This window comes from Monosiga brevicollis, genomic scaffold (assembly GCF_000002865.3).
Source record: "Monosiga brevicollis MX1 MONBRscaffold_18 genomic scaffold, whole genome shotgun sequence".
NCBI classification, from domain to species: domain Eukaryota; class Choanoflagellata; order Craspedida; family Salpingoecidae; genus Monosiga; species Monosiga brevicollis.
Window position 1 is genome coordinate 367960 of NW_001865055.1, and position 23632 is coordinate 391591.

General features: G+C 55.0%; 5 protein-coding genes across 5 annotated transcripts in view; 2 read left to right on the top strand and 3 right to left on the bottom strand.

The window, feature by feature from the left end:
• The window catches only part of MONBRDRAFT_37948 (uncharacterized protein), a gene marked incomplete at its 5' end in the record, with an annotated part of 2165 nt that extends 1725 nt beyond the window's left edge, over positions 1-440 (bottom strand). Inside the window, one exon of the mRNA XM_001747708.1 lies at positions 297-440. Within this exon, the coding sequence (XP_001747760.1) occupies positions 297-440 (144 nt within the window). The remainder of the gene's footprint in view (positions 1-296) is intronic.
• An 831-nt stretch (positions 441-1271) lies between these two features.
• MONBRDRAFT_9958 (uncharacterized protein) lies at positions 1272-6937 on the top strand (the record flags this gene model as incomplete). Its single annotated transcript, XM_001747626.1, has 6 exons — positions 1272-1763; positions 1894-1953; positions 2274-2373; positions 2514-2889; positions 2992-6270; positions 6535-6937. 6 exons carry the CDS (start codon positions 1272-1274, stop codon positions 6935-6937), a joined length of 4710 nt encoding a protein of 1569 aa, XP_001747678.1.
• A 360-nt stretch (positions 6938-7297) lies between these two features.
• On the bottom strand, positions 7298-9852 carry MONBRDRAFT_21602 (uncharacterized protein; the record flags this gene model as incomplete). The annotated part of the gene is made up of 12 exons (XM_001747709.1): positions 7298-7459; positions 7584-7793; positions 7885-8072; positions 8157-8277; positions 8396-8482; positions 8588-8668; positions 8744-8789; positions 8881-8959; positions 9077-9137; positions 9229-9342; positions 9472-9525; positions 9691-9852. The coding sequence occupies 12 exons, from the start codon at positions 9850-9852 to the stop codon at positions 7298-7300; spliced, it is 1365 nt and encodes a 454-aa protein (XP_001747761.1).
• A 354-nt stretch (positions 9853-10206) lies between these two features.
• Positions 10207-15679, bottom strand: MONBRDRAFT_27254 (uncharacterized protein; the record flags this gene model as incomplete). The annotated part of the gene is made up of 22 exons (XM_001747710.1): positions 10207-10430; positions 10894-11001; positions 11095-11330; positions 11361-11439; positions 11562-11681; positions 11841-11924; positions 12002-12245; positions 12392-12553; positions 12646-12792; positions 12895-13098; positions 13161-13271; positions 13356-13424; positions 13537-13610; positions 13697-13972; positions 14124-14222; positions 14338-14428; positions 14516-14644; positions 14764-14841; positions 15019-15082; positions 15214-15324; positions 15461-15526; positions 15549-15679. The coding sequence occupies 22 exons, from the start codon at positions 15677-15679 to the stop codon at positions 10207-10209; spliced, it is 2907 nt and encodes a 968-aa protein (XP_001747762.1).
• A 369-nt stretch (positions 15680-16048) lies between these two features.
• Positions 16049-23558, top strand: MONBRDRAFT_27255 (uncharacterized protein; the record flags this gene model as incomplete). The annotated part of the gene is made up of 28 exons (XM_001747627.1): positions 16049-16198; positions 16614-16760; positions 16926-17033; positions 17131-17313; positions 17486-17574; positions 17661-17704; positions 17804-17923; positions 18053-18221; positions 18242-18303; positions 18425-18618; positions 18739-18771; positions 18877-18993; positions 19116-19326; positions 19442-19555; positions 19649-19710; positions 19783-19840; positions 19935-20047; positions 20181-20259; positions 20711-20911; positions 21014-21093; positions 21214-21463; positions 21564-21604; positions 21711-21758; positions 21926-22204; positions 22266-22320; positions 22487-22874; positions 23135-23202; positions 23425-23558. The coding sequence occupies 28 exons, from the start codon at positions 16049-16051 to the stop codon at positions 23556-23558; spliced, it is 3597 nt and encodes a 1198-aa protein (XP_001747679.1).
• Positions 23559-23632: the final 74 nt, after the last annotated feature.

Below are 23632 nucleotides of genomic sequence, written 5' to 3' on the forward strand. Positions count from 1 at the left end.
TCTCTCTCTCCCTCTCTCTCCCTCTCTCTCTCTCTCTCTCTCTCTCTCTCTCTCTCTCTCTCTCTCTCTCTCTCTCTCTCTCTCTCTCTCTCTCTCTCTCTCTTTTCCTGTGGGTCGGGCCTCATTACTTCGTTGATCAGTGGCCATGGTCCCGTTCGTTTCTGGGATTCGATCTTGACCGCCTCATCTGGTGACCTGGCGTGCTTTTTAGGCATTTTCATTTGATCTCGACATCGCCTCTCACCCCGCCGTCATCCTGTTCCCAAACTGACACGACGTCGTCGGATCCTGCCCACCGAGGGCAGCCCGATGGGGCCTCGAGCCATCCCTCGGTCATGATTTCCAGCAACGGTCACACCACGGGCCCCGAATCGACCGGGCTTGCACCCTCGTTTGTCCATCAGGTTCACTCCAACCCCACAACTCTGCCTTTGCCACATGTCTGCGCCTTTTGATTCTCCCCAACCCCAGATGCAAGTCTGTCTCACGCTTTTATGCTAACGACGCAGCTGGCCAAGGCCGAGGCCGCTCTCAAGGCCCTCAAGACTGCCCTGGCCCAGCAGAAAAAGGTGGGTTCAAGCACCCATGCTCCTCTCAGCACCAGGGTTGCACTCATAATGGCCTTCTTTCTATAGCCCAAAAGGACGGAATTCGATCTTACGTGGCAGAAGCTTAGCATGCTCATGACAGCCCGCAGTCCTGTACAACGAGTATGCGCCTTGCACCTGCCTCTTACTCCCTTTGCTCCCCTCTCCCGCAGCCCTCCTTCCCTTCTCCTCACAGGCTCACGCCCACCTACACCTGTCCTTGCATCCTTGTCCAAATCGGCTCACCCGCCCAGCTCACACAAGAAGCTGATACCCTGAAGCAGCAACTCAACGCGCTCAAAACCGACACCAAGCACCCTCTCGGTATTATCGTTTGAGTCATCTTGCCTCGACACGGTTGACCGCCCCGGCTTGCTGGGACGGACCTGTGCCCTGATAGCCTTGCGCTTTTTTTTTGCTCCGTGTCCCATTTCAGACGAGACCCAATCTCGCTGCATCGACGTGGCTCTTGAAGACGTCACTCAAGTTACCAACGCCTACGGTATTTGTCTTTGCCCAATGATACCCGACCCGTTCTTGTCCTCATGCGCTCCTCTTCTGAGCCGATGGTCATCCCCGCCTCCTGCCATCCATCATGTTTGTCGTTCTCTTCGTCTCATATCAGCTTCCCCTCTTTTCTCTTTTCCCTCGTATCGATACGTCTGCCTCCCATTAGCCTCGGCCATGGACCCTCAAGCCGACCAAGCACAGAGCCACAAGGGTTCAGAGCCCCAGGCAAACTCCAACGCCAGCTCACCAAGCCGGGATAAATCACCACCCCGCTCGCGCACCCCCATCTCCAGGGAAGCCCTTCGCCTCAGGGACGAAAGCTTTGAGGAGTCATCCGTGGGTCTTGGTCAAATGTCGCCCTCCATCCAACGTTTCGCCAGCTCCATGTCCGATGAAAACTTGTCCGACGGTATCCCGGAACGCGAACACGAACACGAACACGAACGCGAGCTCGAGCATGGCCAGCACAGCCAGCACGACCCCGATGAGCCCAACCCTGTCGATCTTGGCTCCAACGTACTCTCAAGTGCCACCGAGCGGCGACATGTCCTCCAGCATGCCCGCACCAGCCCCCCGGCCACCCCACTCGAGCTTGGCACCCGCGCCCTCTTGGACAAGAACTCTGCTTGTATTCTTCGATTTGTGGGCACCGTGGACAGCTTCCAAGTAAGCTACACGCTACCCCAGGCCCCGCATGCCCCGCACGCCGAGCTTGTCACGCCACCATTCATTGCTCCCAATCGCGCTCCCTTTTAACATCCCCTCCCCCTCCCCTCCACCACCTCACACTTCGCAGGGTACCATGTACGGCGTCGAGCTCCTTGATGCCAAAGGCAATACTGATGGCCAATTCGAAGTCAGTCAAACTTTTCTGAAACTAACGTACCCCAAAGTTTCATCTCAAATCTACCCCCAATGATATCGTTTCCGTGCACTTTCCGCTCCTTCGGCTTGTCTCACTTCTCAACATACTACTCGAAGGGACGTCGCTACTTCCGGTGCGCCCCAGATCGGGGTCTTTTTGTTCGACCTTGGCGCCTCAGTGCACTTGATGCTGCCTCCTTGATCGTGCGTCGCCCCAGTCTCCGCTCTGGCTGCACTTGTTCAATTTTCGACTTTTGATTGGTTGTTTCACTTGCGTACCCTTTGGTGCTGGAATTGTATCGCGAATCACAGAGCGATGGTTCACAGGGCCTTCGTGAGCCACAAGGGCGTACTCGAGCCAAGTCTGACGTGGCCATTCCCAGAGCCTCACTGATGACCGTTGAAGAAACAGGTAGATTGAGCTCTGCTGATTCTCAACCCCTTTTCGCAGCATTCATCCCTACCAACAACAATGCAGCCTCGATTGCTTCTACTCTTGTGCATTTGTGTCGTGGCGAAGCTGAGCGCCTTTTGCCCAACTCTGAAACGTAGAGGATCGCCGTGCCTCACTGGGGGACCTTAGCTGCTCGACCTCACAAGACTATTACGGCAATGTCAAGGCGGTGCCCAGCATTGTGCTTACTGGCGCCGGCGGCGAGGATTCGGTTTTGGTGGACGGCAAAGCTTGTGGAAGCACCATCGGCGACGAGGATACTGCCCGCTCCGCTGGTGGCTCTCCGCCCCGGTCTTCTCCCAAACATTCCGAGACCAAGACACCAATACACCACCACTCCTCGCCGCGACACACCCATTCGTCACCAGGCAACAGTGTGCCCACATCGCCTGATAAGTCGCCTCAAAGGAACAACGCTCAGATTCCTAGCCGTGCCACGCCCCCAAGTCATGCAGCCCGTTTGCGAGATCAAGAGTAAGACATTTCCGCTCGTATTCCCCTTCCTCCACCACTCCTTCTCGTCCTCTTATTTACCGCTAGCCTCGAGGTCTGACACCACTTCCGTCCCCACGGCAGAGTCAAAGGTCCCCTGCAAGCCATTCTACGGCAACTGTCAGAAGCGAGTCGCTTGCCTTACTCCCCATCCAGCTCCGACGGCGCTGAGACACTCGATGGGTTGCAGTTTCTGGTCGATGACTTGGTTCAGCAGCGAGACGACGCGCTCAGTCGAGCCGAAGTCTTGACCAATCAGGCAGTTGACAAGGCCGTGCAAATTGCCAATCTTACACGCAGCCACCAAGAGCTCACCAACAACTTGGATAGCCATCTCAAGCATCTGAAGCAAGTCGAAGCCTCGGTTGTTGAGAAGGACGAAGACCTTCGCCTCTGCAAGGAGCACATTACTGTTTTGGAGGACAAGCTTGGCGCTCTTGACTCTGAAGGCAAGACGTTCTCAGCCCCCCCGCCGGCTCGCTATCAACGTGAACTGGACGCACAGGCTTCGCACATCTCCAAGTTGCGCATGGAGAACGAGGAGTTGAGGAAAGAACTCGAGGCTGCCAAAAATCTGACCCAGAAGGTGGACAATCCCTTGCGCCCAGAACTTGAGGCAGCTCAGCAAACAATCCTAAGCCTTGAATCTCAGCTCGAGCAAGTCCGGTCTGTGTCTTCCTCGCAGTATGCAGATCGCCTGCGCCAGGAAAATGACCGCCTGCGACGACGACTGGCCGCGCTCGAGACGGGAAACGCCACTGCTAACCAGCCGGCATCATCGATCACTTTACCAGACACAGAAGACCGCGCCACTTCTTCACCCCACCCCTCCAAACAGGGCGCGTCCGACCCTGCTGCCGTCGCGGCGCGTGCAATGTCTCCAACGCATAGCACGCCCTTGCGCAGTGTAACCTCTTCACGACCCCGGCCGTTTATGTCGCCTGCGCTCATGCGCATGGAGAAGGTGCTCAATGATTCGATTGAGAAATCACTGCGCACCGAGTATGGTATTCGTCAGCGTCGCGCCGAGCTGAGTCAAAGCGGTGCAAGCGCGGTGGCCTCGCCCAACGTGACGCGAAATACGGCGGATGGGTCCAGTCCATTTCAAACACCGGTCGGGGTTAGCGCTGGGTCACCGCACTTTTCGACTGGGGCGAACGGTGCTGCAAGTGCCACTGGCGAAGCTGCATTGCGACAGCGTTTGCAGGAGGTCGAAGCACGCAACCGACACATGGAGCGCGAGCTAATGCAGATGCGCCTCGAGCGTGCAGCTGAGCATGCAAGTCTATCAGTGACCGCAACAGGTTCCAAAACCGAGGGCAAGGATGACTCGTCTAACGAGCCCCTCAAGGCTCAGTCAAGCGGTGATGATCGCAGCATGGACCAGAACGATGATTCTGTTCTTCAGCAGGTGCGGGGGTTTCGGCGTCACTCTCCGGGCTCTGGTCGCCCGACCGAGGTGCTACCAGGTGCACCGGCCCATCAAACGTCGACAACCGGTCCAGACATGGATGCGGCCGTTCAGGACACCGTCTCACACGGCACCGCTTCCATGCCCAATCAAAGTCAGGGGGCTTCCTTGACCATCGAAAAGTTGGCACAGCTCGAATCTCAGGTGGACATGATCTCGGATCAGGCATCTGACAAGCCGTCCAATATCAATGGTTGGGCTTCTGATGTCGCGCGATCGCGGGCGGATTCGGATGATGTTCGTCCCACTGGCATGGATGAGGATGAGACCAACGCTGGCGAAAGCTCGCGCAGTGGCTCCATAGACATTCGGGCAGCTCGCGAGTCCCATGGCTCCCTGGGATCAGCTGGGCGCAGTCGCCTGGGCTCCAACCATCGCTTCAGCGGTTCGCTGCTTGTGGATCGCAAAATTAGTCAAGACAACGCCTCCACTGATTCAGAGGGTGCGGCTAGCTACGTCCGGGACGATGAGGACACCGAGGACGATATGGAGAAACGGCAGCGCTCGTCCTTTGTTGATCTAAACGATCCCGATGCCTACTTTGAGAGTGAGACTGAGGAGTCCGAGGACGATAAAATGCACACACGCACGCTCGAGTTGCTCGCTCAGTTTCACCAGCCGGCTTCTCTGGACGTGCTTGGCCTGGACGGTGCCAACAGTGTAACGCGTAGCGCCCTGGGTGTAGATGACGCAAGCGTGACGAGTTTGTCTCGCACGAACAGCGACGCTATTGATACCCTCTCAGTTCGGTCAAGCAGTGGCCGCCCCAGCTTGCTGGTGGATGAGGCTTCGCTTGCCTCACGTCGGAGCTCTCTTGAGAGCGTTCTTTCCTTGCATGGTGTTGCACACTTGCACGACATGGTTTGCAAGTGCCCCCGGCGTCCAGGGGACTGTCCGCGCCTGCAGGCGCTGCTCACACAACCCGGCGAACAGGATCGGCTGCATCGACAAATCTGTCGCCTCAAACACGTTGCTACTGACTGCCCGACGATGCAATCCATATTGCAGAGCATGGATATTGCCATCGCACCAAGCCCAGCTGGGGCCACAGAGACGACGAGCAGCCCATTGGTCAACAACGTGTCTGTGCACGGGCGTAGCCGCCCAAGTCCTTCTGTGGCTCGGCGCCAACACAGCTTGGCAGAGTCAGGCACCGGGCCGGACACGGAGCCGGGTAACCTGCTCAGAGCCGGTCAGCCTGATGATGATGACGAGGACGGCATTACTCCAACTGGCACTCCAACGGGGACGCCTACTCGAGGCAGCTTTAGTACCGGTGCCGGTGGTGCCACTCCCGTCCATACAAAGCGCGATGATGTCGACTTTGAGGACGACGAGGACACGGACGAAGAAGAGGCCAATCGCGAAGCCCTCTTGGCATTGCAATCTCGATCGGGCAAGGGCCGCAGCCGTATCCTTGGCCCGACAAAGACCAACAACTCAGCGACAGGCTCTTCTTTCGGACTGGCAGGTGAGGAGTCGGAGACAGAGTCGGAGAGCAGTCACGCAATCGGCTTGTCGCGGCTTCGCCAGCTCAGGTCCTCTGGTATGAACTTTTCTGAAGCATCTTCTGTGATGGAGCATCATCACGAGGAATCGGAGGAATCAGGCTCGGAATCGGATGCAGGCGACCGCCTCACTGAGCTTCAGCGCCTCAGCAAAATTCAACTTCGACGCCAAGACTCGGCCACCACTGTCAACAGTGTGCAAACCGACGCATCAAAATCGACCGACCTGCCGCTGTCGCCCGAGCCACTGCGAGCCAATCGCCCAACTTGGTGGGAGCGGGCGCTGACTAAAAGCAAGGAGCGTAACCTACAGAAAGCCCTGACTGGTGAAGGTAATGACACCGTTGATAACTCTGAATCTTCGCCCCGTCTCTCTCGTTTTCGGTAAGACCTTTAGGCTCAGCCGCTGTGCATTGCTTTGGTCCCATTGTGCACTAAAACCTTGTGCTCACGCTTCCTGTCTTTGACCACAAACTTTTCCTTGAAAGTTCCATGGTGTTTGCTGCAGCCATGGCGAGTAAAGGCACGCGTGCTGTTATCGAAAAGCGTGGGCAATATCGGTAAGTCTATTGCACGAGCCTGGATTCTTGTGTTTGCGGCGCCAGCCTCTCTCACTTGTCATGCCGTTCATCACTTCCGCAAAACAAGGTCAATCCATGATTACAACTCCGAGTCGGAGCAGATGAGTGAACCTGAGGAGTTGGAGGATGATGGCGGTGCTGAATTGCTACGCCGGGCAGCGGCTGGGCCAATGCGCCGTTCCAGCTCTCGCTCTTCAAATGTGGGCACGAAGCCTGGTGCTGCAGGCGAGGGGACTGGTAAAGGCAAGCAGGGGTCTCAAGACGCATCTGCGGGTCCGGCCACCACCACCGCTGCTGCTGCTGCTGCGACACCAGCGGTCGTCACACAAAATGCCGGCCGACTGTTGAGTGCAGCCAAAACGTTGTTTTGGGTGCTAGCGATTGTATTGCTAGCCTGCCTGGTGATTGGTGGCATTGCAGTTGGCAGTCTGCACTTTGTTATCCCCCACCTCTACATTCCTTTTGTCTAAGTGTGACGATTGCGTTGCAGTCTTGTTGTTCTGACCCTTTCGCTTCTTGCAAAAAAAAAGAAAAAAAAAATTGACAGCCAGAGTAGTCAACACGATTAGCCTTTGATCTCGCACCCCAAACACTAGACCTCGACGCAACGCAAGTGCTTTTGGGCATCTGGCACAAAAAAAAAAAAAAAAACAGCATAACAATCTTCCAAATAATCAATTGTACATAAAACACAGTTCACAAAAGAGCTCATGGCAGAGGTGCCAGGAGGTAACACACAGACACAAACACGGAGATAAAAAACAAAAACGCAAGCGTGCTTGGAAACCCCTTTGGGGCGTCTAAATGCGCACAACTTTGACCCAACGTTATCACTGGCCGCCCATGGCTTGCTGTCGGCCCCAGTCCACGTACTCTGGGCGCTCAGCGGCTTGATACTCATCCACAAGCGACTGAACTACCTCTCGTGAGTCGTCAAACTCATCGAGGTTGTCCCGGAACATGCGCTCCTTGCGGAACTGATCCGCAAAGGCCTGTCAACAAAGACAAGAAAGGTATCGGTACAAGATTAAGAAAGGCTGACAGCCATGGCAGGGCGTGGGCGGAATTTCACTCTTCTGAGAAGGTCTCGCTGAAGATGACAGACAAGGCACAAACCTCACGACGGCGAAGCTTGTCGAAATCTTTGCAAGCTCGTGAAAAGAGCTGTGCAATGCTGGTGTGGTTGGCCAAGAGGAGACCACTCACGCGATGAGCAGTGGGGATGTACGGTGACTTGCGGGAGAGAGCGACTTGGATGCTGGCAGGACCCCAGGGGATGAAGGAAGCCAGCTTGCGCTCGCGTACGCGCTGCAATGACTTGTGAACCTGTGGTGCATGTCAGGCACGGGTGGCACGAGTCAATTCGCTGTTTTACTTATCTCGTGACAGAACCAGCGTGAGCAGCACGTGGGCACACCTGCGTGGGATCCACATCGCCTTGAATGATGTTGAGGAGGGAGATGTAACAATGTGCTTCCGAACGCGACCGCGCCGTGGACACCATCATGTTCTTGGGTTGCAGCAAACGGCGCATGACGTCCAGCACGGTGGTTTTGCGCACCGTCGACGTGGTGCCATAATCCCCAGCAATGACGGGTGTGTAACCTATGGTTTGTGTCAAGGTTCAATCGAAGGGTTAAGCATCACGTTAAACGCGAACACGAGACAGGACGGTCACCTCCAACGAACCAGTCATGAGGAAATGAAGCTTCGGGGTGGGGATAAGACTGGCAATCAGCCCAATCAGGTCATTGTTCATGTAGCCTGGGTAGCGCAGGGTTGTTGTGGATGCAGACATGATGGTGGAGACCTTTTTTTTTTTTTTTTTATCCAAAAATAAAGTGAGTGTATGAGCGAGAGAAAGTCAGACAGCAAAGGGCAAGCGTGGATGGGTCTGCTGGACAAAGGCATGGAACGATTAGGCATACCAACTGGTTCACCACAGATAGGTCAGGCTTGTCCATGTGCAGGCGATCAGCTGCAATGCGATTGAGAGCCGTGTTATCCAGCACCACCTGAAGCCGGTTTCAGCACCGCGAGAGCAATGTGTGAAGCACAGGATGGCGGGGCAAAGCCAGCATACAGACACTGAGGCAAGCATGATTTTTGCTCGTTCATACCACAGCATCAGCGTTGAGCGTTAGGCGCTTCAGGGTGAGCAAGCTGTTGTAAGGTTGGACCACCACCTCCGACGTTTCGCCCTAATCGCGCGAAGCAAGTCTTAATCAAACGCCACGGGTCAAAAAAAGCCGGGTGACCATCTTCATTAAACGCACTGCGTGGGGGAAGACTGAGTACGTTTGCACCAGCTTCTTTGGAAAACTAATGTATTCGAGGTCCAGGGCCAGTGAGCAAACAGAAGCGAGGAGGGGGAAGCGGGGGCCAGGAAACAACCCAAGGAATGATTTCGCACCGGTCGTTGAGACGCTCAAGGACGTAGGAGCCGAGTCCAGAGCCCGTACCACCAGCAACAGAGTGGGTAAGCATAAATCCTGCAAAAACCAAATCATCAACATTTATCGATGAGAGAAGAGGGAAGAGGCGTTGCAATGATTCAAAGCGGCTGGGCAGAAACAAGGGTTCGGGTTTAGTTTGCTTGCCTTCTAAACTGTCGCTATTGTCAGCCTCTCGGTCAATCATGTCAAAGAGTTCCTCGTGAACGCGCTCGCCCTAACAAAAAGCCATTCAGAATGGTGCGTTTTCATATGAGGTGCTGGCAATATGTCATAGACGGATCTTGTACTGCAGGTAATACACGCACAGCAGCAAAACCCTTGGCCCAGATGTTGCCTGCGCCAGAGCCTTCTTTGTCGACAAAAATGTTTTCGGGGTTGTAGAGATTGGCGTAGGCTGAGGTGCGAATGCCATCGATGACCTGAGGAGACCCACGAGGATGTGTAAAGATAAGTGAAGGCCGTTGAGCAGCTGCGGGTTGCACGAGTTGAACGCAGCACTGCAATGCGATTTGAACACTTGAAATCAGTTGTCAGCAAGTCAAACCTACGCGGGGCTCGAGGTCCATCAACACGGCACGCGGGATGTAATGGTCATCGTCGGCCTGAGGATTTGATAGCCGATCAACAAGTGAGTCGAGGCAAAATGATGGATATTCAAGCGAACCAAAGCCTGTTCTGCACCACAAATGTGCAGTGCTGCAACTGGAACGGAACAGGGTGTGCGAAGCATGCCATAAAACAGCACGGAAGGTCAAGCAATTACCAACCTGGTAGAAAAAGACATCCTTACGATCGGTACCACCGACAGCATAGTCTTCCAGGATGCCATCGGGACGGATGCCATGCTCAGCACAGAGTTGCTTCCAAAACTCGCTGCCAATCTGATTGCCACACTGCCCAACTTGCAGCGTGATGAGCTCTCGGGGCATACTGCTGGTGTTGCAAAATGCTCACTCAAACGTCTTTGTCGGCCCCAGTGTACCCGGGCACTTCTGGAGTTGCAAGAACAATAATTACCACGCCCAAGCGCTACGGGCGAGCTCGACCACAAGTCAGCTACAGCGCTCTATAGCTGCGCCCCAAGCCGCGGCCTTGACACAGACTCTTTTTTGCCGGCTTCTTCCTCTGCCTGTGGTACCGTAAACAAACCGCTCACGCCAGCAGCAAACGGCCAACGGCAACGACGCAGTGACGGCGACGCAGTGACGGCGACGCAGTGACGGCGACGTTCAACGGCAGCGCAACGTTTCGAGATTTTTTTTCGGATCTCTCGCAAATAACGGTCAAGAGACGCAAAGTGTGATATATATCACGCTTTGTGTTGGCCGATCGGGTTTCAGAGGAGGAGCCGGGCTCTGGATCAGATGTGATGAATTTAGAGGGTCGGGGTAGTGGATTTCAGAGATGTAGTGGCGATCGGTACTGATCTTTTGTTCGCTGAGGTCGGGTTTCTTTGATCCAGAATGGCAATAAGAATAAAACTCGTTTTGATTGTAAAACAATTCAACTATGAACCAGCCGCCCAAGTTTGAAAGTGGCGTTGAGCAAACTCGCTTCAGAGAGAGAGGGAGAGAGAGAGAGAGCACACGGTTTCAAGACAACAGGCCAAACGCATGATTGGCACTTTCCAGAATGGGATGGGATTGTATGTCTGGACATCAACAGGGGCAAAAAGCAGAACAACAACAAAAACGACCGTGGCCAGGTAGGTTTACCAGCGGACAAGTCGTTGCGCCAGCAGCCCGGCAGTAAAGGCCCCGGCGACAAGGGCAAGCGTCGGCCAGAATTGACTGGCAGATTTCACGTCACGAGAAACATTGGCCTCATGACCACTTTGCGGGGCGACAGGTGTCGTCAATCGGCCTATTTTCCCAGTGTGAAAAGAGAAAGAAAAACAGAAACGAAGAAACGAGATGGGATGAGTGGAGTTGGGACCGGGGTAGGGTCGTGAAAGGGCAGATCGAACGTACGCTCGGCCAGCTCGGCGTGGCGCCGTGACATGGTTTCATGTACAAATGCCTTCAGGTCCTCCAGCGAGTGCTCAAGGTGGTGGCAGCGACGCGGCTGCGTTGTCAAGCCTGGCAACAGGGTCCGCATGTGAGCCCGCGATGAACCAGTCTTTATTTCTCTAATATTTTGTTTGTTATAGTGTGACTTGAGGGTGAGCTTACCATCAAGTTGTGGAGGCAAGTGTGGCTGCATGGAGCGTGCCTCCTCCAAGCCCTCGCCAAACTTGGCTGGATGGGCCGTGGCCAAGCAGATGAAGGGCCCTGCAAGCTGGTCACGAAATCTACGCATCGAGCCAGCAGTCAGGCAATCTGGGCACACGTTAACACACACACACACACACACACACACACACACACACACACACACACACACACCGCCGCCGCCACCAGCACCACCACTATACTGCCATGGCAGTGTCATCACGTACTGTTCCATAGCAAAAAGACCAGCAGCTGAATGTGGACAGAGTGCATAGCTGCGCTGCTTCTTATATGTCGCCACAATGCCTGTACATCCCCGCACATCCCAGCATCGTCAGCGCTCAACTTCAGCAGGAGTGACCAGAAACAAAACCAGGCACATGCCCCCTGACAGAGGCTACAACCCATGTCGGCACATTGCAGCTAACCTTGGATGTCATCGTCAGAGGCACGGGCAGCCCCAAAAAAGGCTTGTGCTCGTTGAAGCAATCGGGCTTGATCAGCTCCAAAGTCAAGACGCCCAGTCAACTTGACCTTATCCATGACGGCTATTGGCCACAGTTAAGCACCGACGATGATGATGCAATCAACATCAACAAGACTGTGAGGAAAAGGGGGAAGTAGAACGAAAAGAAAAAAAAGGGGGGGGGGGGGGGGGCATCGGTTGACAAAAGCAGCAAGCCAGCCCCGACTCAGGCGTCGCTGACCTTTACAGCGAACACTGTCACCATCCAGCAGCCAGTACACGTAACGCTCAAAGTTGGAGGGCACCACAATGTCCATGGCCGGTGCTGCTCGCGAGGCACAAATGATTGAATTAGAATGGTCATGCACTCGCGTTTTGGCGTGCAAGAGTGACAAAACGTACCCAATGATGGTTCCACCGGACGCGACGTGTAGTCGCCGTGCGCAAAGTAGCGATACAAGATGTCATTGCGGTTGGTAGCGACAACAAGGCGCGACACGGGCAAGCCCATTTGTGAAGCATAAAAGCCTGCTAGAGCGTTGCCAAAGTTGCCAGTTGGTGTCACGAAAGCCACAGGGGGGAGGGCTGCTGCTTCAATCTCCGACAAGTCCAAGTAGCGAAAGTAGGCATAAAAGTAGTACACAATCTGAAAGCAGCCCATGCATGAAGAGTCAGCGAAGCATGAGGCGTTGAGCAGATCCCGGGCGCCTAGTCGGGGATGGGACAAGGCCACTGCTTGCTTTTGCAAGAGCTGTTTGCATGCAGGGTGCATCGCCATGATCCTGTGCGCACCTGTGCCAAGATGCGAGCCCAATTGATGCTGTTGACCGCGGCCAGAGTGTGACGTTGACGAAATTCGGGGTCATTGAAGCATTCCTTGACCATCGCCTGGCAATCATCAAACGTGCCCTTGACGGCCACATTGTGCACATTGTCGTCCAAGACAGTCGTCATCTGCGACAAAAAAAAAAAAAAAAAAGGAAGGGTGAGGTCTTGCATTTGTACGTCAAGCTTTTGGGCAATCCATTCCAAGCTCGATGCCGTACTTGCGCCTCTTGGATGGGTGCAACGCGGCCTTCGGGGTGAAGAATGATTACATCCACGTTCGCCTTGCCTCGCAAGCCAAATATGGCGGCGCTGCCTGTATCCCCCGAGGTGGCACCAAGGACAGTGATGTGCTTGGGCTTCTCGCTCTGCCACCAACAGCAGCAACAAATCAGAAAGGTGTAGGGGTGAGGTTGGCGTGCCAATGATCACTTGACCAACGCTCGCATGCTTTGCAAGCAATGGCAGACCTGCGCATTGCGACGTGACAAAAAATACTCAAAAAGGTTGCCTACGAATTGCAACGCCACGTCCTTGAAAGCGCAGGTGGGCCCGTGAAACTGTTCGAGCAAGTACACACTGCCATCCTCTGAGAACTGTGAGAGCATAGCAGCCCGAAGCGACTGTGAGACGATCAAAACTCGAGCCAGCGATACTACTTTGTTTGTCAATATCTGATCTGTCAAGATATGACGAGTGGTCGACAAATCAGGACTTTGCAAACAGCCGAACGCACCTCAATGAGAGGCGTGACGTGCGCCGAGTCAAAAGTAGCGTAGGAGCGCTGTACCAGGGCTTCAAGCGTGCCCGCAGGTATCTCGTTCTGACCAATAAATTTCCCCATCACCTGCGTGTATGAGAGCGAGGGAGGTTATGAGCGCGGAACATGGCGGTGTACCCGCTGTGAGTCTGCTCAGAAATCAAAATTAACCTCGACGGCAAGTTTGGGAAAGGAGAGTCGACGCCAGGCGCGCATGGTCTCTTCGGTGACTTTTGGGATCTATAGCCAGTCAAGTAAGGGCATCACAAATGAGAGTGGCGAGGGAGAAACCACAAGGCGACGGCAGGTCTTCAAAAGGGTCGGAGTGCGGCTTGAGCAGAGATGGGCCCACCTGGTTGGGTACATAGAGACCACCGTCTGGAGCCAGGCCAGCCATCACGGCCTCTTCAAAAGACACGGCACTTGCTGTGGATGGGCAGGACAATGAAAGAACGCCAGGCGAAGGCAGGGTAGATGCGGGGTGGGTGTGACCATCATGGCCTGTGACGCACCAGGGCCACCGCGCGTGCTGACGTAGCTGGGGCAATCGCCCTGGGCAGCCAAGCCTGGCCGCGTGATGGTTTCGGTGACTGCGACAACGTGGGCACCCACGGCCGTCGGGCGCGTGATGCGGACCGTGCCATCGACACCGTTGGCACGAGCGGCGGCAAGCATGGCATCCGCCACTTGACGGTCACGTCTTTCCAGGGTGCTCTGGGCGTATACGTCACCGCGGGCGCCAACAGTCAGGGCCATGATACTGCTGCCTGCACCAGACAAGAATGCTCCTGATAGATGTTCCCATGCAACCAAGACAAGCAAGAGCATGAAAGAAAGCAATGACATGAAAGGCTTTGGGCTCGCATTTGTGAGCGCCATTGACGGCTCGCTCGAAAAGCGTGAGATGTATGTTATGTCGTAAAGTGTGATTGTGTGTACCTTTGGCCCCGGCGTCAAGCGCAGCTTGAATGACGGGATAAAGCGCAGGCATGACTTTGGCGGATCCGCGAACGGGCTGATGGAGTCGATCTTCCGTTGCTAAGAAAAAATATTCAAAATCAGGCCAGCACGAGGAATTGTGTGCGTAAGAACATGCGATTGTGCAACGAAGCTCGAAAGCAGGGGGTCTGGTGATACAATGACACTGATATACCTGCGCGCAAGGCTTCGTAATCACGGGTGAGGATGCAATTGATGAGCAGAGCGGCGCGGCCAATGTTAAAGATGGCGTCCTCGCGAGAAATCTGGCAGCAGAGGGGCTGATGAGCGCACAGCTTCAAAACAAGACATGAAGAGCTCAGATTGGAGAGTGCATGCCATGGGGGGCCCACCTTGTCGGGCAACATGGCGCGAGCTTCGTGGGTAGACATGGGCACATTGGGCGTGAGGACTACGCACTGGAGGCCAGCAGGTACTGGGATACCAGTCGTGTCCCACCGTTCACCATTGTTGACGCCAATCTGGAAGGCCATGCGAAACACGTAGCGAGTCGTGAAAAGATACAAAAGGCCTGCAACATTATACAAACGGAGGGGCGAAGGGGAGGCATTTGGGGAGAAACATCAGCTTGGCAATCTACCTGGAGGTTGCCATAGATGCACGGGGAGAGGTTGTCAATGTGTCCTTCAATTTCGGCAGCAGCCTGCAGCATTTCTTCCTGCCCAGCAACGGCAAGTTCTTTGCCGGCAAGGACAAGACCAGCAAGCAAGCCGGAAACGATGGCGGCTGAGGAGGAGCCCAAGCCGCTGCCAAAAGGGATGTCATTGCGGCAAGAGTACGCCAATGTCGGCATGGGCACGCCAGCCAAGCGGAAGGCAAGTTCGGCGCCTTTGACCACCAGATTCTCGCCATTGCGCGGCAGCACATCTGCCCCCTCCCCCTCAATGTGGATCGAGAACCTAAACGCCCGTGCACAGGATGAAGGAAAGTGAGCGCGAGCGTGTTCAACTGGCCTCAACAGAGGATCCGAAAGGGCTGGAAGGGGGTTGGGCTTCCGGGCGGACGTGGCTGGGGCTGGGACGGCACTGACGCGCTGGCAAGCTCAACGGTGAGCTCATTCCAAATGTCCACAGCCATGCCTAGGCAGTCGTAGCCACTGCCCAGATTGGCCGTCGTTGCTGGGACGCGCACCGTGACCTTGCTTCGAATGGCTGCACAAAATCAAGTGGATGGTTGGAAGCATGCAGCGCATCCAATGTTTTAGCAAGTTCAAACAAGACTAGACTTCCCGGCCTTGGCGTGTCGTGAGCCTCCTGGCGCGCAATGCGATAACTTACGAGTTGCGGCCATGCTGTCGGTGGTGGATCCAACGTCGACGCAGGCCGATGTCATCAATGCTCAGTCTGCAACCAAGCAGCGAGCGACCGTGAGTCAGCCTTTGATCGAATGCCCCATCCATTCCATTTGACATGTAAATGCAAGCACAGCACAGCACAGCACAGCACAGCACAGCACAGCACAGCACAGCACAGCACAGCACAGCACAGAGCAGCCATACTCCGTCTCTCTTCCCCCAGACAGTCTCTTCCGGGCACTACATGCACCATCACCATCGCTGCTACACGCCCCTCCCCTCCTCCCGGCGCAGCCACTGACCTCGCTCGAGCCACAGAGAGAGTCAACAACAACAACACTCCGACGTCGTATTGCAAAGCAACAGAAAATTGTCTGACAAGGGGGTTGATGAACTGAACATTGAGGTTTTTGTTGGGTATCAGGTACTGATAACGATAGTTAATGTTGTATCATATCTACTTATTGTAGGAAGATCAAACTTGGGTTTGTGTAGCTATTTAGTTGGTTCGTGAAGACATGAAGCAAAGTCTCATGTTACTTTATGCTGAGCTTATAGCAGTATTTGCAGCATGCAGGCAGTACAGCAACAATGTCAGCAGTGCCCCGTCGCCAAGCAAAACAATGCCACAGCAACCAAACTCTCACTGCATTCGCTCCCCCAAAGAGGGTTCATCAATCTAAACTACCACTCTTCAATTATGATATTTGTACAACATAAAGTGTGATATACATTACAGTATTATAGCAGCTAAGTATTTTATTTTTTATTTTTATTTGGGTGTTCCACTGCACAAAATGCCGCCCACCAAATTGGTCCGCCGCCCCTTGTCTCTCGCGCTGAGCCTCGCTGCTGCTGCTGCTGCTGCTGCTGCTGCTGCTGCTGGTCCTGGCTGCCTCTGTCCTCTCTCTGTCTCTGTCTCTGTCTGTGTCTCCGTCTGCTCTTTTTGCCATGTCTGCCTTCTGTCTGGTCTATCTCTGCCTACTCTTCTCGTGCTCTCAAACTTTCTCGCGCGCTCCCCCTTCTCCTCCTCCTCTCCTCTCCTCCTCCTCCTCTCTTCTCCTCCCCCTTCTCCTTCTCCTCTCTTCTCCTCTCTTGATCGCCAGCACTCACCATTTTGACGCCGTGCCTGGCAGGATGGCCAATCCTTTCTGGCCAGCTTGAGTCGGTTGGAAAAGGCGCACGGCAAGAAGCTCGTCCACTTTGTCCTTTGCTGCATTGAAGCTTGCAAAGATGGCATCACCTGGGCCGAGCTGGAAGATGTTGTTGCCCTGAATGATGAGGTAGCTTTCACCCATCTGCACACAACATGACCATGCTCTCCCCCTCTCGGACAACGTCTGCAACCTTGTCGTGTGATCCTGATCCAAACCACCGGCTCCCCCCACCAACATTCACTCATTGTGACCTGTTACCAACCAACCAAACCCGCTTCCTCTTTGATCTAGGTCCTCAATGAAGTATTCTCCAACCTTGGGCGCGCCCCGACGGCCGTGCGGCGCGTTCCTGAGCAGCAGTGGCGAGCCCTGGTTCATGCTCTGTCCAACTACGTCGAGGTCAAGCACACTGTCTTGCTTCGAAACGGCTGACAAGTCCGCATGCTGACCTCACTCACTGGTTCACTTGCCGCTCACGTTGCCTGTTTCACCACAGGAGCATACCATCCACGAACATCCAGGCCTGCTCCAATTCTTCATCGAGGATTACGGCGATGTTGTGCAGGGAGACATGCTCTCCGAAATTCACACCTTCACCGCAGTTCACGAGCATTTGGCAGACTATTTCTCCGGCAAATGGGCCGATGCCCCAAAGCCATTTCAGCATCCTCCTGAGATGGTCCGCCGTTTTGGCATTTCCGAGGTATCCCAACGCACAAATTCAACCAGACACACTTTGGAGCAATCTTGTGTTGCTGCTGACGCCATCGCGCGCTCGTGCCTTGCATCTCCAATCCTCACACCCAAACGACGCCGGTGCACCTTGGTCGGTTCGTCGCCCCTTTGAGCAGAGCGGTGAAGCCGAGAGACAGATTCAAGACCAGCCGCTACAGTTTCCTCCAACGAGCGACAGAGGCCTTTTGGCCCGCGACGGCAAGCGGTACGTCACTTACCTTGGCCCACCCATCTTGCAACTTTCAAGTCACCTAACGGCAATGCCCAACTCGCCTGCGTTCCCGACCCCAGATACAATACCAGAAGACTTCGCGAGCTGAGCGACCACTTGATCGGTAGGCGTGCGAAAGCCACTTTGCTGGTCATCTTAATTGCCCGGCATCCTCTTCGATCGTTCATGTCACTACCATGACCGTGTTGCCGTCCAACCACAGCCGCCTGCCGCTGGAACGAGGTGATGGAGCTTTGTCTCGGCAACCCCGACTACATCAGGGCTCGCATCCTCGTGACTGGAGATCTCGAAGACCTCGTCGAGGACTTTGATGCGTTGCCCGGTCGGTCACACACACATGATCATGCGCACCAGCGTCGCCTCCGCTTGATTCATCCCACCATCGATGCGGCCTCATGGATTGTATTTGGGTGTGGGCGTCGTGAGCTCACCTGCCGGTCATCTTGTTCAGAAAATATGGCGCAGTCGCTCAAGACCTTCAAGCTGGCGTTGGCTGAGTCCCATTTTGCCCTCTCGCAATCCCCAGCACAAGTGGGTCGTGTTGCTTGGCAGGCCTACCGCCAACGAGCAAATTCGAGTCCCCTTCCCAACGCGTTTCTCATCAAACTGACAACTCACCCGTGTGTGCGGCAAATCGCAGCTGCCTGTCCAAATCGCTGCGCGCCTATTGCCAGCTCGATGTCAACCTCAACCCTTCCGTGGGTGCGTCTCTGCCCCTCTCATGTGGCGCCGCGTTCTCCTCCACCCTCCCTTGCCCGGAAATTTTCTGGTCCAAGTGACCTCATCGTGCGCTGGCCGGCTGGCCTCGTTGTTAGGTTTCCAGCCAAATTTCTCGAGGTGGCACGCCTGAATGGCAAACTCGAGGAACTGGCTCTGCTTCCACTTCATGCGTGTCTGCCCTCTGAGGCGCAGCTCTCCCTGGCCGAACTTCAGAGTCATCAACACGCCGTCCATGCTCTCACCTCGGCTCGGCGCCATTCCATTTACGTCACGGGCTCCGATGATCGCTCCATCAAGGTAAAAGCTCCCTTGTTGAATCTTCTTTGGCCTAAATGTCATCTTTGCCGTGCGTCACTGTCTCGCCTCGCAAACTACCATCTCAACTCACCATTTTTTACACCCGGATCTCCACTTCAGGTGTGGCAACATGGACGGCGGCTTCCCATTCAGGTGCGAATCAGAATTCCTTTCCCTTTCTTCTCAAGCATCCATGTTGCTGGGCACAGCCGCCAGGCTGAGCTCGACGTCTTCATCCTATACGCATCTGTTGCTTAGGTATTTGACGACCTACGTGATTGGGTCCGCTGCGTATCCTTGAATCGAGGTGCTACAAAAGTGCTGGCAGCAGGTCCCACAGGGTCTGTCATCTATATGGACGTGGCCCGTGGCGTGGTACGTGCTGCTGCAACACGCCCGGCATTTCCTGCACCTGCCTGCACCTAGCATTACGGGTAGTTGCTGTTCGCCTGGGCATCAACTGAAACCCACATCATCATCTTTGTCCACAATGACAGGTGCTGAAGGAGCTGCAGGGGCATAAGAAGAGCGTCAATAGTATCGACTTTAGCCCAGACGGCACCATGGCTGTTTCTGGAGCCGATGATGGTCAGGGCATTGTGTGGGACTTGGCCCGTGACCGAGTTCAGTCTCAATTTACCTTTGATTGTGCCGTAACTTCCACGCGCTTTGTGGATGACCGCCGAATCCTGGCCGCCGGCGGCGACGGTGCGTGTGGGACTGGACCAGGCCATTCTGTTCCTTGGCAACTCTGCACCTGCTCATCCTGCATGCCCCTCCCCGACTCATCTGTGCCACCGGAAACGCTCGTGTGCTTCAAAAGGCATGGTACGCATCCTCGATGCTGAAACGTCCCATCCACAAAATACATTGTTTGGAGCTTCGGAGGCCATCACCTGTGCCATCCCGACCATCAACGGCACCCATATCATTGCTGGTTTGGCCCTTTTTGACACGTCTGCATGGCACCTCACAAATACCAATGCTCAACTCATTCGCTTTGCATTCAACCGTGATTCATCGTCTATAGCAAGCGAGGACTTGAGCCTTCGTGTCTACCCCACCCCCGATCGCGTGGCCGGCGACGTGCGCGTACGTCCTTGTCGTGCAGGCCTCCACGCAAATCGGTTCATCGTGCAACTGACATAAATTGGCTATTTCCAGGATGCTGACGTCGTCTTCACCGGGCATACAAAGGCAATTAACGACATTGTGCACGTCGGTCAGTCACGATTTCTGCCAATAGACCATGATTTCTTGGCACCGCCGAATCCTCCTTTTTTTTTTTTTTAAACACCACTGGCTACTCGTCGCAGGCCCGGGAAGTGGGTTGATTTTGACGGCGAGTGAGGATTGCTCTGTGCGCCTGTGGAATTTCATGCGCCGAACAGCCGTGGCCTCTTTCTTTGCCATCAGCCCAGTCCTTGGGGTTTGTCGCATATGCTCTGTACCAAACTGTACTTGATATTCGAGTTGAGGGGGCTCTGTAGCCCTTAGGTTCCTCACGCTTCCCCCGGCTTGCTCTGAACTGCCATGACACGCTGCGCTCCTGATCGCGTCAGGTGGCTTCGCTGTTGACAGAATCAGCCTGTGTTTACAGTTGTGCTGATGGCACCGTTGGTGTCTTGGGCATTCACAAGAGTAAGTGCATGATATGTCAAGTTCCGGCCTCTCGAAACCTACACACTCACCTCGTACCTCGACTCGTGCCCATGTGCCAGCGCTGGAGTCGGTTCGGAACGGACCCAGTTTTCTCGACGTGCCGGCCTTGCCACTTGTGCGTTTTTCTTCGCTTCGACGACCTTTGCGCGCTTCTTTGCTGTCAAACCTCCACCGAGGAAATGCCAGGCCTTGAAACAAGCTCTCCCATAGTCTCAGGGGATTGCCGAGCCAACTCATCTCGTGCCCAATCTGATCTGCAGGCTTATCATCCGACCGAACCAAGCGTGACAATTACGGGAGGCAAGGGCTTGGAACTCATTCAGCAAGACGACGCAGCAGCAGGTTGAGACTACCATCCACCAACGTTGACAATGGCTGCGCCTTTGCCAAGGCTTTAGATTCACAGCATTGCGTTGGCATCGCACACTAGGCACAACTGCACCCGAATCAGAGGCGCAGGCAGCAGCAGAAGCCCCCACGCTGTCAGCACCTGTTGAAGCCGCCGATCCGACCCAAGCGTTGGGTGAGTGGGAACTTGATGCCCAACGCAAGGACGAGGAGCGCCAGAAGCGTCGAGAAGAACAAGAAAAACGCCAAGCCAAGCTGGCCGCCCTCTTGGCAGAACTTGACGGTGAGCGTCTTGGGCGGTCACCTCAGCAGTCACGCATCAAAGAGCAAGACTTTGATTAACTAGCGCTGCACATGGGCACAACCTTTGCAACGATACGCATAGATGATGTATCGGCCGAAGCCAAGGCAACGCGCAAGCTGAGCCATAAGACGAGCGAAGGCAACATTTCCCGAAATTCGGTGGTAGGTTCTGGCTCGGCCACGCGTTTGGTTGATCAGTAATGTTCTGTGTTTTTATCTGTTGCATGTGCATTGGCTCCATTGAACCAACATTTGGGCTATGTACTCATTTGGCGTGTACAGTATGGCTTTGACGGGGAGGTTGAGGCTTCTTCGCCTGCACCTGACAACTCGAGCAAAGCTACCGCAAATGCCACAGCTGCGAGTGCTACTGCGAGCGCAACAGCGTCTACGAGCAAGATGTCACGCGCCAAGAAGGCTCCCAAGGGAGCAGAAGAAGCCGATGCGCTGGCTGCGACGCGTGTCAGTGTATTGAAGGCTGCACAGGCCTTTACCAACTCAGCCCCAAGCTCGACCACGCCCAGCCGCCACGGTAGGCTGCGCATGCCCCCCCCCCCTTTTGTTTTCCAGTGTGCAGGGGGTGTCTCGCTGTATGAAGCATAGTCACGGTGCGCGCGATGTGGTGCGAATAGGATCGGTTGAAGTGCCGATTCAAACGGGCAAAGTACAAACGGTTGGTTGGCCGTTTGCACAAACTGTGGGCCGGAGGGATGCTTTTGCCAACTCTCCCAGTGGTTGTTTGGCCCCTCACAGTTTGGCACAATCTGTCTGACATACAGGTCATGCGACGCTTGACGCTGGGCAAGGGCATCACTGGCGATGATTTGGTGAGTGGGTCTAGCCGTGTGCCGGACGAGAAGAGACTGGCAAGAAACGGACAGTGGCCGAGAATGCGATAGCGGAGGGGGAGGCTTTTTTTTTTTTTTTTTTTTTTTTTTTTTTTTTCTTATTCGCCCCCCCCCCCTCTTTCCTCGATCCTGGAATGATGAATTAGATTGCGGATGGGGACGAGAGTCGCGAGCCGCGGCAGGTGGTCGTGAGCGATGATGAGGATGAGGATGCGGAGGTGGAGGTGGACAACCAAGTCGAGCCCGAAAATCAGGCCTCGGAGCAGACCGAACCAAAGGGGGCAGCGCCGGCGCTGTCCGTGACGGACGGAGATGCAAGCTTCGACCAGAAGGCGGGCGATGATGAGGAGATGGCTGACGTGTTTTTGGAAGACCGTGGCTTTGCCGATGTGGCCACGCAAGACATGAGTGCGGAGGAGAAGCAGGTGTGTCTACAAAATCCAGCATGCCTGCCGGCCTGCTTTGATGCCCCTGGGCGTGTATTAGGGGAACGTGGTGTGCTGGGGGGAGGAACAAGGATTTTATTGGTGTGGGCAAGCAAGTACGCTGGGTTGCACTCACTGGGCGGTGGTGTTGGCAGCGAGCGTTTGAGCGGTTGGTGCTGGGGGAGCACGCAGACGTGATGACGTTGGAGCAGGCTCGAGCATCGCGGCATGAGAGTGGCAGTAGTGTATCCTTGGTGTTACCCGCACGGGCGGAAACACCAGATACGTCGCGACGCAGTCGTCGTAGTCGACGAGACAAGAAGCGGCGGAGTCACAGCGAATCGGGCACGACCACGCCGGTGGTCTCGCGCATGGGCTCAAGCTTACGTGTGGCGCCTCTATCTTCGCTGGATTCTGTGCGAGCTGGCTCGCCCAGCCCTGTGCCGCCAGGATCGCCCAAGCCAATGTTTGAGGAGACAAACATTTTGGTGGAGGAACCGTTGGAGGCGGTCAACGACACGGGCCTGACGCTACCGGCCCATTTTACGCAGCGCCGCAGTGGACACGGCCGCAACAAGAATGCGGGCGGTGGCAGCAGTCTGGCGCTGAGCAGCCACGACCCGGCGGGCGGCGACGCGAGTAGCAATGGCGGTGGCTGTTGCCTCATTCAGTAAAAGCCATCTTGTTGTTGTTGTTGTTGTTGTTGTTTTCACGGCATTGTCTCATGCCGAGGCGTTGACTCGTCGCTCTGGTGTACTGAGCTCGTCTCCATTTTATTCTGCTACCCTGCTACCTTTTACTCCATCACTTGCCTGTTTAATGAAATTATACATCCAGATGATGATTATGCTTCGTGTCTGCTTACCGCCATCCCTACTGATTCATTCACAGGCTCGGATCAACCGCTCTCCCATAGCTCCGGCGCTCCAGCGCAGACCTTCTCTCTCTCTCTCTCTCTCTCTCTCTCTCTCTCTCTTCTCTCAGTGTTGACTACACAGGTTGAAAGAAAAGAATGACAGGTTCTCTCTCTCTACTTCTCTGAAGTTGAGTCTCTCATTTGCTCTTTCTCTCAATCCCCTTGAGCTCCCACACTCCCTTGAACCCCCCGTCCACACCCACTCTCTCAAACTCTCCCCCCCACACATCCCATCTCTCTCTCTCTCTTCTTTCCATTTCACACTGTCATCTCGCCTATCACACCCTGTGGTGGGTCCTTGAAGGGCTTGTGTGTGTGTGTGTGTGTGTGTGTGTGTGTGTGTGTGTGTGTGTGTGTGTGTGTGTGTGTGTGTGTGTGTGTGTGTGTGTGTGTGTGTGTGTGTGTGTGTGTGTGTGTGTGTGTGTGTGTGTTGTGTGATGATGATGATGGAGGCGGCGGCGGGGTGTTGGGATGGCAGCGCCAGCCCAGTGTGTGCTGGTGCTGGTGCTGGA